We start from the raw sequence: 18922 nt of genomic DNA, 5'->3' as shown, positions 1-18922 counted from the left end.
CTTAACTCCAGCCAAATGTGACTGCTGACCATCAACCAGCATGCCCAGCCAAGGCTCCCAAGTGGCTCTCTCCCATCTCTAAGTGAGCTTCTTGACTTTGAGGCAGCTCCCCCAGAATTTGGTGACAGCCTTCATTCCTCCTCTCAGTTTGACAGTGACAATCTCATTACCTCAGATTCTCATCATCTCAGTGGATTTGCTAACTTAAATCCTCTGTGTCATTTCTCCTCAGAGGCGTGCTTGGTTCTGGTGGAATGGTTCCCACCCGGATATCATAGGGGCTAGTATTTTAATTGTGCTTTAAGTCAAAGTTTACAGTTCAAGTTAGTTTCTCATACAAAAATTTATACACACATTGTTATGTGACCCTAGTGGCTATCGCTGTAACAGCACACTCTTCCTTTCTACTATGGATTTTGTGTGTCCATTCAACCAGCTCCTGTCCCTTTTTGCCTTCTCATCTCGCCTCCAGGCAGGACTTGCCCGTTTAGTCTTATGTATCTACTTGACTTAAGAAGCACTCTCTTCACGAGTATCATTTTGTCTTATAAAAAAAATCATCTTTGTCTGGAGAGTTGACTACGGGAATGGTTTCAGTTCTGGGCTAACAGAGTCCGGGGGCCATGTCTTCCGGGGTCCCTCCAGCCTCAGTCAGACCATTAAGTCTGGCGTTTTTACTAGAATTTGAGTTCTGCACCCCACTTTTCTCCTGCTCCACCAGGGACTCTGTTGTGTTTCCTGTCAGGGCAGTCATTAGTGGTAGCCAGGCACCATCTAGTTTTCCTGGTCTCAGGCTGATGGAGTCTATGGTTTATGTGGCCCCTTGTCTCTTGGGCTAATATTTTCCTTGTCTTTTGTGTTCTTCATTCTCCTTTGCTCCAGGTGAGTTGGGACCAATTGATGTATCTCAAATTGCCACTGACTAGCTTTTAAGACACCAGACACCCAAAATGGGATGCAGAACATTTTCTTAATAAACTTTGTTATACAGTTGACCTAGATGTCCCCTGAGACCATGGTCCCGAGACCCTGCCCCTGCTACTCTGTCCTTTGAAGTGTTAGGTTGTATTCAGGAAACTTCTTAGCTTTTGGTTTAGTCCAGTTGTGCCGACTTCTCATAGGGCTAATCTTGCCAACTCTTCATCTCCCCTTGCACACTCTCAGCCTCCTCGCAAAGCTTTTATACAAAGGCAGCTTAGAACACAATTTTTCCCATATTTATTTAGTTTCTTTCTAAAAGACACTTTATTGAGCATTGAATATGTTCCAAATTAGGAACCCTGGTGGTGTAGTGGTTAAGTGCTACGGCTGCTAACCAAGAGGTCGGCAGTTCAAATCCGCCAGGCGCTCCTTGGAAACTCTGTGGGGCAGTTCTACTCTGTTCTATAGGGTTGCTATGAGTCAGAATCGACTCGACGGCAGTGGTAGTGGGTAATATGTTCCAGGTACTGTTCTAGTTGCTCTACATACCTGCTCTCCAGTCTTCAAAACAACTCTGTGGGTTAAATTGGAGCCTTAGTGGTGCAGTGTTTAAGAGCTGCTAACCAAAACATCAGCAGTTCAAATCCACCAGCCACTCCTTGGAAATCATATGGGGCAGTTCTACTCTGTCCTTTTGGGTCACAATGAGTCGAAATCGACTCAAAGGCAATGAGTAAAAATGGGTTAAATGTAATTTCCCCTATTTTACTGAAAACTCAGGGTCAGAGAGGTCAAATCAGGTTTCAAATCTAGGTCGATCTGCCTCTAAATCCTATATTCTTCCCACTGTTTCATGCTTGGAATAATAGCACCAGTTGAATAACAGAATGTTCAAGGCATTACATGTGTTAGCTCTCAAATTACGTCAAAACTTAGCTCTATGGTCTAAGAGTTTGAATTCAGAGCTGTCTCCTATCCTCATTTTCTGAGCAGGATCTGTATGTATGCTGCCCATCTCCTGATTCTTGGACTGACTGAAGGTAAAAATGTAGAGATGAAGAGGGTGAAAGGCAAAGAAGATAAATGGAATTATACAAGGAAAGGCGCAGGGCTACTTGGAAAGAGAGATACTGCTTCTGGAAGGCAGAAGGAAAAATATGAGAGAAAAGAAATCTGGAATTTTTATTTTTATGTTTCTCCCTGTTAGCGTTGTCATCGATGGCTACCCCGTAACTCAATATCAAATGAATCTCTTGGAAGCCAGGACAATCATTCCCATGATCATCTTTGAGTTGGATGTGCCATCCAAGGAGATTTTCAAAAGATTGCTCCTGGAAAAAAAAAAGGAACAGAGGTAATGTACATGATAAAAAACAATGATAAAGAAATGAACTTTAATCATCCAGGGAAAAAAATGGCATTTTCCATTTGTTCCCTGTTTCTCTATTAGCTTTCCTTATCCACTGCACAACAGTGCACAGATTACGGCTGTCAAGAATTCAAAGCACCGAAAAAATATTGATGAGATCAGGCAATATTATCAAGAACAACATCAGAACTGGTATGTGATTGATGGATTTCACAGCAAATGGTGGATATGGAATAAAGTCATTAAGAACATCCAAATGGTGAATAAATGTATCCAGACATACCTGGAAAGAATAAAATCAGGTAAGAAACAAGACTATACATGCTTGATTCATGTTACTGTAATTTGGTCAATTTGAACATTTATTCCCACAATCATAATCAGTATTTTAAATATATCCCAAAGCCAAATCAGTTGTTGTTGAGTCGATTCTGACTCATGGTGGCCTCATGTGTGTCACAGAATTTTCAGTGGCTGATTTTTCAGAAGTAGATCACCAGGATTTTCTTCTGAGGCACCTCCAGGTGGACTTGAACCTCCAATCTTTCGGTTAGCGGCCCATCGCGTTAACTGTTTGCACCATCCAGGGGCTCCATTTTAAATATATCCATTTTAAGTACTATCAAATTGTTGTGAGCACATATTTATTTGTTCTAATTACTGACTCACTAAACAAGCTATCATTTATTGAATGCCTTGAGAACCTAGCACATAAAAATTATCCATGGTTTCTCCCTAGAAGAGCTTATGGTATTTGGAATTCCACACGAGAAGCTATTTTATAGAATGCTTTTGGTAATTGTATGGGGGCAATGGTCTGTGCAGTCACACATGGCAAAATTTTGTTTAAGAATCTAGAATTAAAATTATTACAATTTACATTCATTGTGGTATGATGTGAATGTTGAGTCTACAGAAAAACCAGAGCGCTGACGTATCTTTTAATCTATATTTGAAATCTATGAAGATATTTGATTGTATATTCCTATTAAATAGTTTCTTGACATTTCTCCAAAATAAACAAGATAGAAGGAAAGTTATCTACATCTGACATCTTCAAGAAGTGAAGACTTCAAAGAAGTTATCTATAAGAAGTCTCACAGACATGTGTTTGATTACTTTAACTTCAGAAACTACAGAGAAGATATAACATGATATGAAGGAGCAACGTGACTAAAAGAATGTCATACAAGGAAGAATGCACTGAAGATTCTGATAATGCGCGCATCACTGTATCCCCATATGGAGCCCTGGTGGTGCAGTGGTTAAGAGCTTGGCTGCTAACCAAAAGACTGACAGTTCAAATCCACCAGCTGCTCCTTGGAAACCCTATGGGGCAGTTCTACTCTGTCCTGTAAGGTTACTAGGAGTCAGAATCAACTCAACACCAATGGGTTTGGGGTTTGTTTGTTTCGGTTTATATGGAAAGAACTATGTATGTATGCAAATGTCTAGGAAAAAGTCTGAAAAGGATACAAACCGAACAGTGATTACCTCTCAGAGGGGTGTTAGAATGAGAGGATGGGGATTAAATAGAAATTTTTACTTTTTACTCTATTTTTTGGAAATTTACAATGTGTATGCATTTGTATAGTGCTTGTGTAACTGGATTACATTAATTTTTAAAAATCATTGTTTTCTACCAAAAAAAATTATATGTATATATAACTAACAATAGTTAATTTGTTAATAACAGGAAAAGCTGCCTGCATTGACAAGTTATGTATCACACCTCAAGAGCTGACTTCTCGCCTCGGAGAATTTGGACAGTTCTGCCCTGTCAGCCTGGCAGAATCATATGAATTGTTTGATTGTTCTCTAACTAAGTCCTTGAAATTTGCAGCAGAGTTCAGGGGGCACTACTATAAAATGAATTCTCAGGAAAAACTGAATGTAAGTTTGTTCCTAACTTCAAATATTTACTGGGGGAAGAAAATGTCTTATGTTGGAATTCATCAAATAGGACCAGGAGTCCCATTATTAGAACCTGGGACTCTGGGACGAGTGAGGCAACTCAGAAATTGTTCATGAGACTGCATCCCACAAAGCAGAGGTCCAGGGTCAGTGATAGGCCCTGGACCTGGGCCAGCCTAACAGGAAGGGAGACCGAACAGTGAGCCCCACCTATGGAGGGGAGTGTCCGGGCTCAGCCCGCAGGTGGGAATCCAGGGGGATCAGTTCCAACAGCTACAGAAGGGAAATCAAAGGCAGTAGAAATGAAGCAAGAGTTGGCATATGTCTCCTGTGCTCTTAAAAATTCTCTACTGAAATTCCTTGCATGCCTTATATTTCTGTTTAAATGAAACAGAATACAGATTTGTTCTGATATTATAATGTCCACAGTTTAATGATATAAAAAAGTTGGCAACTGAAAATAATTATGAAAGCTAAACAGATGCCTCTGAACACTATTTTCCTCTGGAGAATTAGATTTGGGGAGAGGGGAGGCCCCTTCATTAAAGGGACATTTATTTCTTCCTGCTTATTTAAATGGTAATCACACAATTTTAAAACTGAAAGTGACATTAGAACTCATGTATCTGGACCAAACCCATTGCCGTCCAGTCAATTCTGATTCTTAGCAACCCTATAGGACAGAGTAGAACTACCCCACAGGGTTTCCAAGGAGTAGCTAGTGGATTTGAACTGCTGGACCTTTTGGTTAGCAGCCAAACACTTAACCACTGCGCCACCAGGGCTCCATATCTTGTCCATCCCCTCCATTTTACAAAGAGCTAACTAAAGCTAAAGAAATTAACCCACCTGCCAAGGGCATCCAGCTAGTTAATTATACTGCAGTACAGGAAGACAGTCCAGTGCCGGGCACATAGTAGGAGCTCAACAAATTCATTTTTTGTATGAGTGAATAAATGAATTAGACTAGGATAAACTTTAGATGTGATCACTTGCAAGTATTATCATAAGGAACTTCTGACCAGGGCAGAAGTTATTATAGTGCAAAGAGGAGCTCTCAGGTGGTTTGAAGGACAGGACACTGGTACTGAAAAAGAGGAGAGTGGCTGGAGATTCTCAACGGTTGTTTGATTGGTACAGAATTCTTATTTTAAATGGTCTTCCTACTATAATTCTTTCTTAATAGAAATTCTTGGAGAGCCCAGAACTGTACGTGCCTCCATTAGCACCTTATCCACTTCCATCTCCCGACATGATCCCCAAAAGGCTGACACTGTCAGAGCTCAAGTGTCGATTCCCTAAGTGTGCTGAGCTCCAAGGATACTGTCCAGTGACCTACCAGGATGGAAAACAAAGGCAAGTCCTTACCCAGTGGAATGATATCTCCACTGAGAATAAGCAGTTCATGAAATAATCTTAACATCTTGATCAAAAATTCCCTATTGTTTAATTGAAAACTGCTCTATTTCTTCGTCTAATTGCATAGGTAGAAAAATAAAACATTTTTTGACATTTTTATTTACACAGTATTGCATATTAATTATACATTTCTTTTTTTTTTTTCCTACATCTTTCAGATATGAAGCCCTAATACCTGGTAACATTAACTATGCTTTAGAATATCGTGATCGGATATATATTTGTGAGACTGAGGAAAAACTCCAGAAATTTTTCAGGTAAGACTATTCAGTAAGTCACAAATTTTTTTTATTGACTATTTTCTATACTTCATGCACCATCCTGGGATCTAGGAGGATATCTCTGTATCTATACCTATTATCACCAGTAATTATCAATGTACCCTGATTGCGTGTTCGATCAATTTCAGACTGCAAAAGTTGGTAAAAATCTTAAATTTCTTCATCTTTGGCCTTAGTAGTTGGTGTGTAAATTTGAATAATAGTCATATTAACTGGTCTTCCTTGTAGGCATATGGATATTATCCTATCGACAGCGTAATACTTCAGGAGAGATCTTGAAATGTTCTTTTTGATGATGAATGCAACACCATTCAAGTTGTCATTCCCAGCACAGCAGACCATATGATTGACCAATTCAGAATGGCCAATACCAGTCCATTTCAGCTCACTAATGGCTAGGATATCGATGTTTATGTGCTCCATTTCATTTTGTATGATTTCCAATTTTCCTAGATTCATACTTCATACATTCCATGTTCCTATTATTAATGGATGGAAACCTTGGTGGTGTAATGGTTAAGTGCTACGGCTGCTAACCAAAAGGCCGGCAGTTCAAATCCACCAGGTGCTCCTTGGAAACTCTACAGGGCAGTTCTACTCTGTCCTATAGGGTTGCTATGAGTTGGAATCAACTCAACGGCAGTGGGTTTGGTTGGTGGGTTATTATTAATGGATGTCTGCAGCTGTTTCTTCTCATTTTGAGTCATGCCACATCAGCAAATGAAGGTCCTGAAAGCTTGACTTCATCCCCATCATTAAGGTCAATTCTACTTTGAGGGGAGAGCTCTTCCTCAGTGGTATTCTGAGTGCCTTCCGAGGGGCTCATCTTCTGGCACTGTATCAGACAATGCTCTGCTGCAATTCATAAGATTTTCACTGGCTAATTCTTTCCAGAAGTAGACCGCCAGGTCCTTCTTCCCAGTCTGTCTTAGTCTGGAAGCTCAGCTGAAACTGGTCCTCCATGGGCGACCCTGCTGATATTTGAATACTGGCAGCATAACTTCCAGCCATCACGGCAACATGAAAGCCCCCACAGTACAACAAACTGCGTGATGAGCGATCGAACATGCAATCACCATGCATTGATAATTGCTGGTGACTGGAATGCGAAAGTTGGAAACAAAGAAGGACTGGTAGTTGGAAAATATGGTCCTGGTGATAGAAACGATGCTAGAGATCGCATGATAGAATTTTGCGAGATGAACAACTTTTTCCCTGCAAATACCTTTTTTCACCAACAAAAACGGCGACTATACACATGAACCTCACCAGATGCAATACGCAGGAATCAAATCGACTGCAGCTGTCGAAAGAGACAATGGAAAAGCTCAATGTCATCAGTCAGAACAAGGCCAGGGGCCGACTGGGCCAACTGTGAAACAGACCTGTCATGGATTGAAATTATGTACCCAAAAAATGTGTGTATCAATTTGGCTGGGCCATGATTCCCAGTATTGTGTGATTTTCTTATATGTTGTAAATCCTGCCTCTTTGTTGTTAACGAAGGAGGATGGGTGGCAGTTGTGTTAGTGAGGTAGGACTCAACCTACAACATTGGATTGTGTCTTGAGGCAATCTCTTGAAATACAGAAGAGAGAAGCGAGCAGAGAGACAGGGGGACCTCATACCACCAAGAAAGCAGTGCCAGGAGCAGAGTGCATTCTTTGGACCTGGGGCTCCTGCACAAAGAAGCTCCTAGTCTGGGGGAAGATTGATGAAAAGGCCAACAGAGAGATAAAGCATTCCCCTAGAGCTGATGCCCTGAATTTGGACTTTTGGCCTACTTTACTGTGAAGAAATAAATTTTTCTTTGTTAAAGCCATCCACTTGTGGTATTTCTGTTATAGCAGCACTAGATGACTAAGACAAGACCATCACTTGCTCATATACAAATACAAGTTGAAGCTGAAGAAAATTAGAACAAGTCCACGAGAGCCAAAGTATGACCTTGACATATCCCACCTGAATTTGGAGACCATCTCAAAACAGATTTGATGAGTCAAACACTAAGGACCAAAGACCAGACAAGTTGTGGAATGACATCAAGGACATTATACATAAAGGAAGCAACAGGTCATTGAAAAGACAGGAAAGAAAGAAAACACCAAAATGGATCAGAAGAGACTCTGAAACTTGCTCTTGAACATAGAGTAGCTAAAGCAAAAAGAAGAAATAATGAAGTAGATGAGCTGAACAAAAGATTTCAAAGGGTGGCTCGAGAAGACAACGTAAAGTATTAAATGACATGTGCAAAGACCTGGTAATAGAAAACCAAAAGGGAAGAACACCCTTGGCATTTCTTGAACTGAAGAAAAAATTCAAGTCTCAAGTTGCAATAGTAAGGGATTCTATGGGGAAAATATTAAACAACACAGGAAGCATCAGAAGAAGATGGAAGAATACACAGAGTTGCTGTACCAAAAAGAATTGGTTGACGTTCAACCATTTCAGGAGGTAGCATATGATCAGGAACTGACGGTACTGAAGGAAGACGTCCAAGCTGCACTGAAGGCACTGGTGAAAAACAAGGCTCCAGGAATAGACAGAACAGCAGTGAGATGTTTCAACAAATGGGTGCAGAGCTGGAAATGCTCACTCATCTATGCCAAGAAATTTGGAAGACAGCTACATGGCCAACCAACTGGAAGAGATCTATATTTATGCCTATTCCCAAGAAAGGTGATCCAACCGGATGCAGAAATTATCAAACAACATCATTAATATCACACGCAAGTAAAGTTTTGCTGAAGATCATTCAAAAGCAGCTGCAGCAGTGTATTGACAGGGAACTACCAGAAATTCAAGCTGAATTCAGAAGAGGATGTGGAACCAGGAATATCATTGCTGATGTTAGTTAGATGGATCCTGGCTGAAAGCAGAGAATATCAGAAAGATGTTTGCCCGTGTTCTATTGACTGTGCAAAGGCATTCGACTGTGTGGATCATTACAAATTATGGGTAACATTCCAAAGAATGAGAATTCCAGAACACTTAATTGTGCTCCTGAGGAACCTGTATGTAGATCAAGAGGCAGTCATTCGAACAGAACAAGGGGGTACTGCGTGATTTAAAGTCAGGAAAGCTGCGCATCAGGGTTGTATCCATTCACCATACCTGTTCAATCTGTATGTTGAGCAAGTAATCCAGGAAGCTGGACTCTATGAAGAACGGGGGCATCAAGACTGGAGGTAGACTCATTAACAACCTGTGTTATGCTGATGACACAACCTTGCTTGCTGAAAGTGAAGAGGACTTGAAGTACTTACTGATGTAGATCAAAGACCACAGCCTTCAGTATGGATTACACCTTGACATAAAGTAAACAAAAATACTCACACCTGGACCAATAAGCAACATCATGATAAATGGAGAAAAGATTGAAGTTGTCAAGAATTTTATTTTTCTTGTATCCACAATCAACTCCCATGGAAGCAGCAGTCAAGAAATCAAAAGACACATTGCATTGGGCAAATCTGCTGCAAAAGATCTCTTTAAAGCATTGAAAGGAGAAGGTGTCGCCTTGAAGACTAGGGTGCACCTGACCCAAGCCCTGGTGTTTTCAGTCACCTCATATGCATGCAAAAGCTGGACGATGAATAAGGAAGACCAAATAACTGGTGCCTTTGAATTGTGCTGTTGGTGAAGAATATTGAATATACCATGGAATGCTAAAAGAACAAACAAATCTGTCTTGGAAGAAGGACAACCAGAATGCCCTTAGAAGCAAGGATGGCGAGACTGCGTCTTACATACTTTGGACATGTTATCAGGAGGGCTCAGTCCCTGGAGAAGGACATCATGCTTGGTAAAGTAGAGGGTCAGCAAAAAAGATGAAGACCCTCAACAAGATGGATTGACACAGTGGCTGCAACAATGGGCTCAAGCAGAATAACGATTGTGAGGATGGCTCAGGACCAGGCAGTGTTTTGTTCTGCTGTACCTAGGGCCACTATGAGTCAGAACCAATTCGACGGCACCTGTAAACAACAACAACAATACCTATAAGGAACCTTGGTGGCATAATGTTTAAGGGCTCAGCTGCTAACCAAAAGGTTGTTGGTTTGAACCTACCCAGTGGCTCTGTGGGAGAAAGACTTGACCATCTGCTCCCATAAAGACTACAGCCTAGAAAACACTGTAGGGCAGTTCTACTCTGTTACATGGTGTCACTGTAAGTTGGAATCAACTTGACAACACACAACAACAACATCTATACCTATATATTGAGAAAGAAATCCTGTCCAAAATAATATGGCCTGGACTCTGGTGTTAGATATTAGGATAAAGGGAAGTGAACAGATTTGAGAGAAGGTAGAATCAACAGGCCTGGATAACTGATTGGTTGAGGGCCTAAGAGAGGGAGGGAGAGAAGTCAAAGATGAATTCTGGATCTTTGGCTTGGGTCAGAGAAGGGGACTGCAGTGTTATTCATCAGACAGGGAACACTGGAAGAAAAGCTGTTTTGCTGGAAAAGAGGAACCATTCAGTCTGAGGTGTGTTTTTACCTTAAGTGTTCGTGGTAGGCAGTTCAATGCACATTTCCGGCACTCAGCAAACAGGTCACTCCTAGAGACAGATGTGTTTGAGCTCACCCAAAGAGTGATGTGAAAAAGCAGAGGGCTTAGGACCAAGCCCTGAGGAACACCAACAAATGAATATCAGAGGAAACTGAAAAAGGAAGAATCCACAGACAGGTGAAAGGAGAGCCAGGATGGGGAAGCTCCCTGGAGGCCTAAGGAGACTGTCTCCAGGAGGTGTGCCCAATTGGTTTAAATGCTGCTTTTTTTTAGAGGTCTAGCCAGACAAGGGCTGAAAAGCCTGTCAGAGTTCGGTTGTACAGGTCATTGGTGATCTCGGCAAGAATGGTTTCAGTAGAGTGAGGTAAGTGGAAGCCAATTACAGAGCGCTGAGGAGTGGATCAGAGGTGAGGAAATTAAGAGTTTGCCTGTATGTAGTTCAGATGTTACCAACACAAAAGCCTATAGTGCCCAGAGGGTTAAAGTTCGTGAGGGAAATAGGTCGGAAGTGAAAAAGTACGCAGTAAGTAGGGGAGGGCTGCTGCAAACTGGAGAGCCCACGCCCCCACTAACGGGGCAGCAGCTGCTCATCTGCTGCCAGACGCTTCTGTTTTTCATGAGACATTGGAAACCCAAATTTCTTTTTTAAAGTTCCTAATTTTAAGTATTCATGACCGATTCAATTTTTTTTTAAATGCCATGTGGGTTAAATCACATCTGCAAATGGGAGTTTCCGCAGTAGTCTGCGATCTCTAGTGAAGCTCACGGTTGGAAGAAGTTTAACTGTAAAAAAAGAAGAGACATTTGTCACTGGAAGGGATATAGAATTGGAAAAGTGAGAATTGTTTTTCTTTTTTTTTAAAACTGGAGAAGTATGAGCACATTTAAGTACAGGTGCATAGGAAGGATCCAAATAAAGAAGGAAATGCCAAAAAGGAGAGGGAGAGATGAAAAAAGGAGAGGGGAGAATAAGTGAGCAGAGTTAGGGGCTCAGGTGAAGTTGGTGGCTGTGAATTTCTAGGAGCCTCAATCTTCCCACTTGTATGATTTTCTTCAGTGGAGAAAAACAGGTAGTGAACTTTGTCTTTTCATTGTGTCTTGTGTATCTCCGTTCTTATGTACACGTTCTTATGTACACATAAATAAGTACATTTGTGAGCATGTATCTAATGAACTTTGTGTTCTTAGGTCACCACTGAAATACTGGAATCAGAAACTTCCAAACAAACTTCCCCCATTAAAGGAACCAATATTTCTTACTAGTCTTCCTTTGCCTGGATACCTGGAACAGGTTCAGTTGCATTGTTTTCTCTGTGTGTGTGTGTGTGTATATATATATATATATCAGAAAAGTACAATGTCTCTTTAACGATTTTTATTTCAGTAACGATGAAAGTCAAAGCAGAGTATTCTGATTTTAAGTTGCAAATTCACCCTTAACCTATTTTGTTTGTGTAACTGTTATAAACATGAAAAGTCCCTGGTTCCACAGCTAATTCCCATGTCTACGCTAAGTAGAGAAAGAGTAAATTATAATGAAACTCTTTACATTTCACATGTATGTGTAATTTAGTTATTTTTAATTTTGATGTCTGTAAAACATTTCCATTCTCTGATATATGCAGGCAGCCTGTAAGAGGTTCATTAGCTGCTCAATAGAGCTGAGTTGCAGTGCTGCTGCAGCCAAACCACAAGGCCCATGTTTTGCCCTAAATCCAGACGAAGCGATCTACTCAAGCTACATCTTATTCATCCAAATATGCCAGTTGCCATCAAGCTGATTCCACCTCATGGAGACCTCATATGTATCCGAGTAGAACTGTGCTCTGTAGGGCTTTCAGTGGCTGATTATTTGGAAGTAGATCACCAGGCCTTTCTTCTGAGGTGCCTCTGGGTGGACTTGAACCGCCAACCTTTTGGTTAGCAGCTGAGCACTTTAACCATTTACACCACCCAGGGACTCTTATCCAAATATAACTCCTTTGAAAAAGGGCTAAGCTTATTAATGGCCATTTTTTAAATAGTAGCTATTTTAAAACTTATTTGAAACAAATTCTACAAAATAAATGCCTAAGGCACAATTTAATAACTTTTCTCACAAGCTTTAACCACCTCCCCTCTTTTCTGGAAATCCTGGTGGCATAGTGGTTAAGAGCTATGGCTGCTAACCAAAAGGTCAGTAGTTCAAATTCACCAGGCGCTCCCTGAAAACCCTATGGGGTAGTTCTTCTCTGTCCTACAGGATCACTATGAGTCGGAATCGACTCAACAGCAACGAGTTTGGTTTTGATTTTCCCCCCTTTTACTGACCCTCCTAAACATTTAGCTTTCAGTTTGGTTTACATCAAAATGCAAAGTGAGGCTCACCCGGAGAAGAGTATTCTCATAAAGGAGGGCCTCCTTCCTTTGTCCACTCTGGGATGCAGACTGCAGTAATAACTGTGGTCTCTGGAATTCCTCATCGGGCGGCCCAGGGTCCTGAAAGTGGAAGGCAATCTGGCCTGTTCTGAGCATTGAAGCGGAGATGGGCTAAGGCAACCCAAAGCCCAGTTTTTTTTGGTTTTTGTGTTGTTTTGGTGTTTTACTTTTCTAACTTTTTATTATACAAAATGTCAAACATACAAAAAAATAGAATTGTGTAATGAAGCCCATGTGTCCATCACCCATAAGCCAATTTGTAATTTTGATCTTTCTTAATTAAATTTTATGTTTCTATTCTGCTGGCTATGTGGCCATCTAACTATCCTTGTAACTCCCCTCCTGAGCCCCAGGAGGCTATCTGAAGTGAAGAATACCATTATCTAAATACACCACTAAACCAAAGTCAAATAGATGCATGTTTTAAATCGTTCTGCTTACAGGGTGTTGCCACTTCTCTAATTAAAGCAATGAATGCAGCAGGATGCCTAAAACCCAAGTTCCCCTTCTTAAGCATAAGGAGATCTGCACTACTATTTATAGCACTTCATCTAAAAGGTATGTCTTTTTTAAATGATATACTACACAGAACTAATTTAACATTAATTGTAGTATATATGAGAAGTAGGGTTGTTGAGCTGGATTGGTGTGTGATTGGGTGTGTTTGTGTTTGTGGCAAATATTTTAATGAAAATATCAGAACTGAGTCTCTAGTTCTGAGGCATGGGCAATGAGTAATACAGTCAGCTCTCAACAATTCATACAATAGAGGAAGGTGAACAGAGGCAATTATGACCTAAAACAGAACAATCCACCAGTCTTTTTTGCAGTTTGGATATCTTCTGAGCGATAGCTTTACAACTCGATCATACGTATAATTCTCTTTTCTCTTAAATGATTCACCATTTTAACAAAACTATTCACACTTGTATGAAATTTTCTACAGCATTTAATCCCAAAGGTTCTGAATATACACGAAAAAAATATAAGAAGAAGATGGACCAGTTTATAGAGCGATGTGAACTCATAACATACCTGGGTACCAAGATGACCAGAAAATACAAGGAACCTCAATATAGAGCCATTGACTTTGATCATAAGTTACAGACCTTTCTTGCTCTCAGAAATATAGACCCAATTAATGGATAGTTTTGCTTAGGGAACTGCAATCTGAGTCTCAAGCTATCCCAAAGTGGGGAAATGGAAGCAGACTGAAAATCTGGCCATCTGTGATGTGCTTTTCCCTCCTGAGTGGCATCTCACAGCAGCCAGACTTTAAATGGATTCGAAGCTCTGCCAGCCAGGAAGGAGTGTTCTGCACCCCAGCTTTTAATATAACTTTAAAGCTTGTTGCTCATTCCCTAACTTTGATGCTTTAAAAAAAGGAATAGTCATTACATTTAGAATATTTAAGCAATTATTTTATTTAATAAATTTGTTGTTCATTTTCCTTTTTAACATTTTCAGTAGAAAAATCAGTCTCTGTTAACGAAAATTTGTCATTAAATGTTAGAAAGCTTCAAGAAACAAAATAAGCATTGATACAAATAAAACAAATATTGGTTGCACTTTTAACATAAAGAATTATTTGTAAACGTTGTGAAATAAGATACTTCATCATTTTCTAACATACCTATTAATAAATGGATTTTGCAATAAATGACTGGCTGACTCTTAAGTATTCACTGAAACATACTTTATACATTATTTTTGTAATTAGAAACCACCTGAAATTTGAAGAAAGATGAAATCTAGGGAGTCTTATGTGACATCTATCAAAAAGTATATGCTAGAGGAATATATACTGCATTGAATTTGAATGAAATTTTTAAAATAAGATTATCAGTTTTCTAGCAGCAGTATAAAAAGTCTACAATATGCAACAGCAAGATTAGCTTTTTAAAAAATCAAAAGAATAAGCATTAAGTATGTAACCTTGGGTAAATTTCAATTTCTCTGAGCCTCGCTTTCTTAATCTCTAAAATGAGTGATTTAGCTCTTTGATCCCTCTAATTTCAACCAAACCATGTCTCTACATGGTGTGTCTAGATGTCATTTTCACTGCGATCAAAACCATAATCTCACCTACGGAGGAGAGAAGCCTCCATTTGACAGACTTTAAGACAAAAAGTAATGTAAGTACAATAACAAAATATAGAAAAGTAGTTCCTTTCAGGTTTCTTTTTAAAATAGTTACACATATCCATTGAATAGATACACTGTGCTTGACCATTCCTGTTGTTGGAGCATATGCAGTCATACTATAATAAAAAGTGCTGCGATGAACCTTTTTTCCCCTCCCATATTTGGGATAATTTTCCTGAGATAAACTCTGGGAAATAAAAATACTGGTGACAAGGCAGGAATATATTTATGGGCCAAAATTCATATTACCAAACTACCTTCCAAAATGATCACAACGATTCATACTGCTTCCAGGAGTGCCCCCAAAGCACCGATTTTATTACATCTTTACTAGTATTTCACATTACCTTCTAGATTACTTTTTTAAATGGGTAAAAAGCAGAACCTTGTTGCTTTAATTTGAATTATAATTTGAATTAATAGTGAGATTGAGCATGTTTTGCATATGCTGCTCATCAGCTGCATTTCCTTTTGTGAATTATTTCTTCATGCCTTTTGCCCTCTTACTCATTGGACATTGTTTTGCATGAGTTCTTTATTTAATATAGATGTCAACCTTTTATATTTGCAGTTAATATTCCTTTATCAAAGTAAAACCTGTCCATTTTTCTTTATGATTTTTAAAGAAATTTTATTGTGCTTTAGGTGAAAGTTTATAGCACAAATTAGTTTCTCATTCAAAAATCTATACACAAACTGTTCTGTGACATTGGTTTCAATTCCCACATTGTGCCAGCACTCTCCCTCTTTCTCTTTTCACCACGGGTTCCCCGTGTCCATCCAGTCTTCCTGCCTTCTCCTCTTTGCTTTTGAGCACGTGTTGCCCATTTGGTCTCATATACTTGACTGAACTAAGAAGAACTTCCTTATGTGTGTTATTGCTTTCAGCCAATCTTTGGCTAAAAGGTGGACTTTGGGTGTGGCCTCAGTTCTGAGTTAGAAGGGTATCTGGGGGCCATAGTCTCCGGGGTTCCTCCAGTCTCTGTCAGACCAGTAAGTCTGGTCTTTTTTTGTGTGTGTGTGTGAATCTGAATTTTGTCCTACATTTTTCTCCTGCTCTGTCCAGGACTCTCTATTGTGATCCCTGTCAGGGCAGTCAGTGATGTAGCCAGGCACCATCTAGTTCTTCTGGGCTCAGGCTGGTGGAGGCTATGGTTGATGTGGTCCATTAGTCCTTTGGACTAATATTTTCCTTGTGTCTTTGGTTTTCTTCATTTTCCTTTGCTCTGGATGGGATGAGGCCAATAGATCTATCTTAGATGGCCACTGGCAAGCTTTTAAGACCCCAGATGCTACATATATATATATGTGTGTGTGTGTGTGTGTGTGTGTGTGTGTGTGTTGAGACAGAGAGAGAGAGACTTATCTCAAGGAAATGGCTCATGTGATTGTAGAGACTGACAAGTCACAAGTCCACAGATCAGGCATCAGACTGGAGGCTTCTCCTGACTCGTGTAGGGACTGACGAACCCAAGATTGGCAGGGGTTTCTTTTATAGGTAATAAAGGGTTGCTATGAGTCAAAATCAACTGGACAGCAGAAAACAATAACAGCAACATTTTCTTTCTACATTCTTTTAATATCTTCTTCTAATCTTTGATGTTCTACAGTTTGACTACAGTGTATCTAGGTGTGAATTTCTCTTTACTGTAGTACTCTTGGAATTTGTTTTGTTCCCAAATCTGTAGACACATGTTTTGCCCCACTTCTGGAAAATTCTCCTCATTGTATTTAAATATTGCCCCTCTCCCATTCCTACTAGTCTTTCATCTGGAATATCAATCACATTACAAGATGAATCATTCTCATACTGTTCTTCATGTCTCCTTACCTCCCCTCCATACTTTCCATTTCTTTATCTCAAACTAGCTTTCTGAACAATTTCTTCAGATATATCTTTTAGATCACTAATCCTCTCTTCAGGTGTTCAACCCATCCATTGAGTTTTGTGTGTATGTATGTGTAAATTTTATTGAAATGTTATCCATTGAGGCTTAAATTTCATTGATTACAGTTTAATTGCTAGGGTTTTTTGTGGGGAGGAGTTTTTTTTTTAATTCTGCCCAATCACAAATTTTTAGAGGCGACTTTCCCCCTCACCTGGAGCCAAGGCCAAAAAAGTTACATTTTCAAGTTGTCTCCCTTTGCCAGTACACAGATTTTTTTTTCTAGCCCACTCCTCCATGGAGGTTATATCCGTTGTGAGGGACCTAACTTGTGTGGGAAGGTCTCTGTTCTAACTCCCAACCTCACACATTTTTTATCCTGGCCCCAGTATACCATTAAAACCTAAGCATCTAAGCCCTGGTCTCACTGAACTTTCTAGGATTTCCAAGGCTAATTTATTACTCTGGTTTCAACTCCCTCTACTTTTTGATCCCTGAAATTTCCTTTACTTTCCTATACCCTCAGTTATACATTTTCTGTGTCATTTCTAGTTGTCTTATAGTGGGACAGTTTTTCATAATCTTAACTTTCCCATGTTATCCGAACAAAGAATCCTTCCCAGTTCAGATTGCCAGATAAAATACAGGACACCCAGCTAAATTAGAATTTCAGATGAACAATGAATTATTTTTTAGTGTAAGAATGTCCTATGTAATATTATTTGTTTATCTGAAATTCAAATTTAACTGTTTTTGTTGGGTGCTGTCAAGTTGATTTTCAAATCATAACAACCCTATCTGAGAGAGTATAACTGCCCCATAAGATTTTCTTGGCTGCAGTCTTTACGGAAGCAGATCTCTAGGTCTTTCTTCCACAGAGCAGCTGGGTGGGTTCAAATCACCAACCTCTGGGTCAGTAGCTGTGCACTTAACTGTTGCATCACCAGGGCTCCTTCAAATTTAACTAGGGGTTCTGTATTTTTATGTGCTAAATCTGGCAACCCTACCTCCACTCTCACTTTGTGCCACTCTCACAGTCATTATGCTCTCACCCTCATTCAACGCACTCCAGCCACACAGGCCTTTCTGTTCCTCACATGCACCAAGTTCATTCCCAGATGCAAAGCCTTTACACTTGCATTTACCTTGCCCAGGGAAATTTTTATTTCATTTTTATTTCAGACTGTCACAGAGCTGGCTCCCCATCATTCAGATCTCAGCTCAAATGTCACTCTATCCTGACTTTGCTTCCTGTCAGTCTCCATCACTCCTTATAAATCTTAATGCTTTCTAAAATTGTTTCCTTATATTTTTGTCTTGTCTCCCATTAGTAGAATGTAAAATTCATGAGAGTAAGGACCTTGCTAGTTGCTGTATCACCAACACCTGACTCAGTGACTGGCACTTATTTGGAACTCAGTAAGTATTTGTTGGATGAATGAATGATATACCCCAAGCCCTGCTCTGCAAGATTAAAGTTAAGGAGACCTATTGGGGGTAGGCCAGCTGGCCTTAACAAAAAAACAGTTTCAGGAAAAGTGAACGTGCATCCTATATGAAATTGTCTTGAAGAAAGAGCTAGTCTCTGCTGTGAGTGGCTCATGCCAGAAAATCCATACCCTGCCTCTCTCCATAGAGCCTGTGCTCTAGTGAGAACTCACTGAATGAGGGAGTGGGAGTGCCTGGATGAACTTGGCATTAAGTCAGCTTCAGCTGTTGGACTGAGGATCTGTGGAGGACCAGAGTTCTTACTGCAATTTCTTGTGGCAGCGAGAAGCAATGGGACAGTCAAGTCATTGAATTGACCTCTCTTCCTGTTGACTTGAAGAAGTCAAGCAGAACACCCCTCCATCCCACTTGGACCCCATAAATCCTGCTATTTAGAGGCAATTCAGGAAGAAGGGGAAGCTTCACAGAAGGGCATATGTGGCTTGAGCTAGTTTTAATAAAAACTATACAAAAATTTAAAAGGAACAGGTTGGTACTTTGAGTTTCAAAATCATGGAGGCTACAGATGACAACCTAGGGGTCTAGAAGTGAGGGAGAGGGGAT

General features: G+C 40.0%; 1 protein-coding gene across 1 annotated transcript in view; it reads left to right on the top strand.

The window, feature by feature from the left end:
• The window catches only part of AK9 (adenylate kinase 9), a 171428-nt gene extending 156348 nt beyond the window's left edge, over window positions 1-15080 (top strand). Inside the window, exons 35-42 of the mRNA XM_064294766.1 lie at window positions 2129-2275; window positions 2372-2592; window positions 3987-4183; window positions 5391-5560; window positions 5782-5880; window positions 11610-11712; window positions 13283-13397; window positions 13786-15080. Of these exons, the coding sequence (XP_064150836.1) occupies window positions 2129-2275; window positions 2372-2592; window positions 3987-4183; window positions 5391-5560; window positions 5782-5880; window positions 11610-11712; window positions 13283-13397; window positions 13786-13988 (1255 nt within the window). The 3' untranslated portion in view covers window positions 13989-15080. The remainder of the gene's footprint in view (window positions 1-2128; window positions 2276-2371; window positions 2593-3986; window positions 4184-5390; window positions 5561-5781; window positions 5881-11609; window positions 11713-13282; window positions 13398-13785) is intronic.
• The last annotated feature ends 3842 nt before the right edge of the window (window positions 15081-18922 follow it).

This window comes from Loxodonta africana, chromosome 1 (genome assembly GCF_030014295.1).
Source record: "Loxodonta africana isolate mLoxAfr1 chromosome 1, mLoxAfr1.hap2, whole genome shotgun sequence".
Lineage (NCBI taxonomy): Eukaryota > Metazoa > Chordata > Mammalia > Proboscidea > Elephantidae > Loxodonta > Loxodonta africana.
The sequence above is the reverse complement of the archived record's forward strand: the minus strand, read 5'-3'. Positions and strand labels throughout refer to the sequence as shown.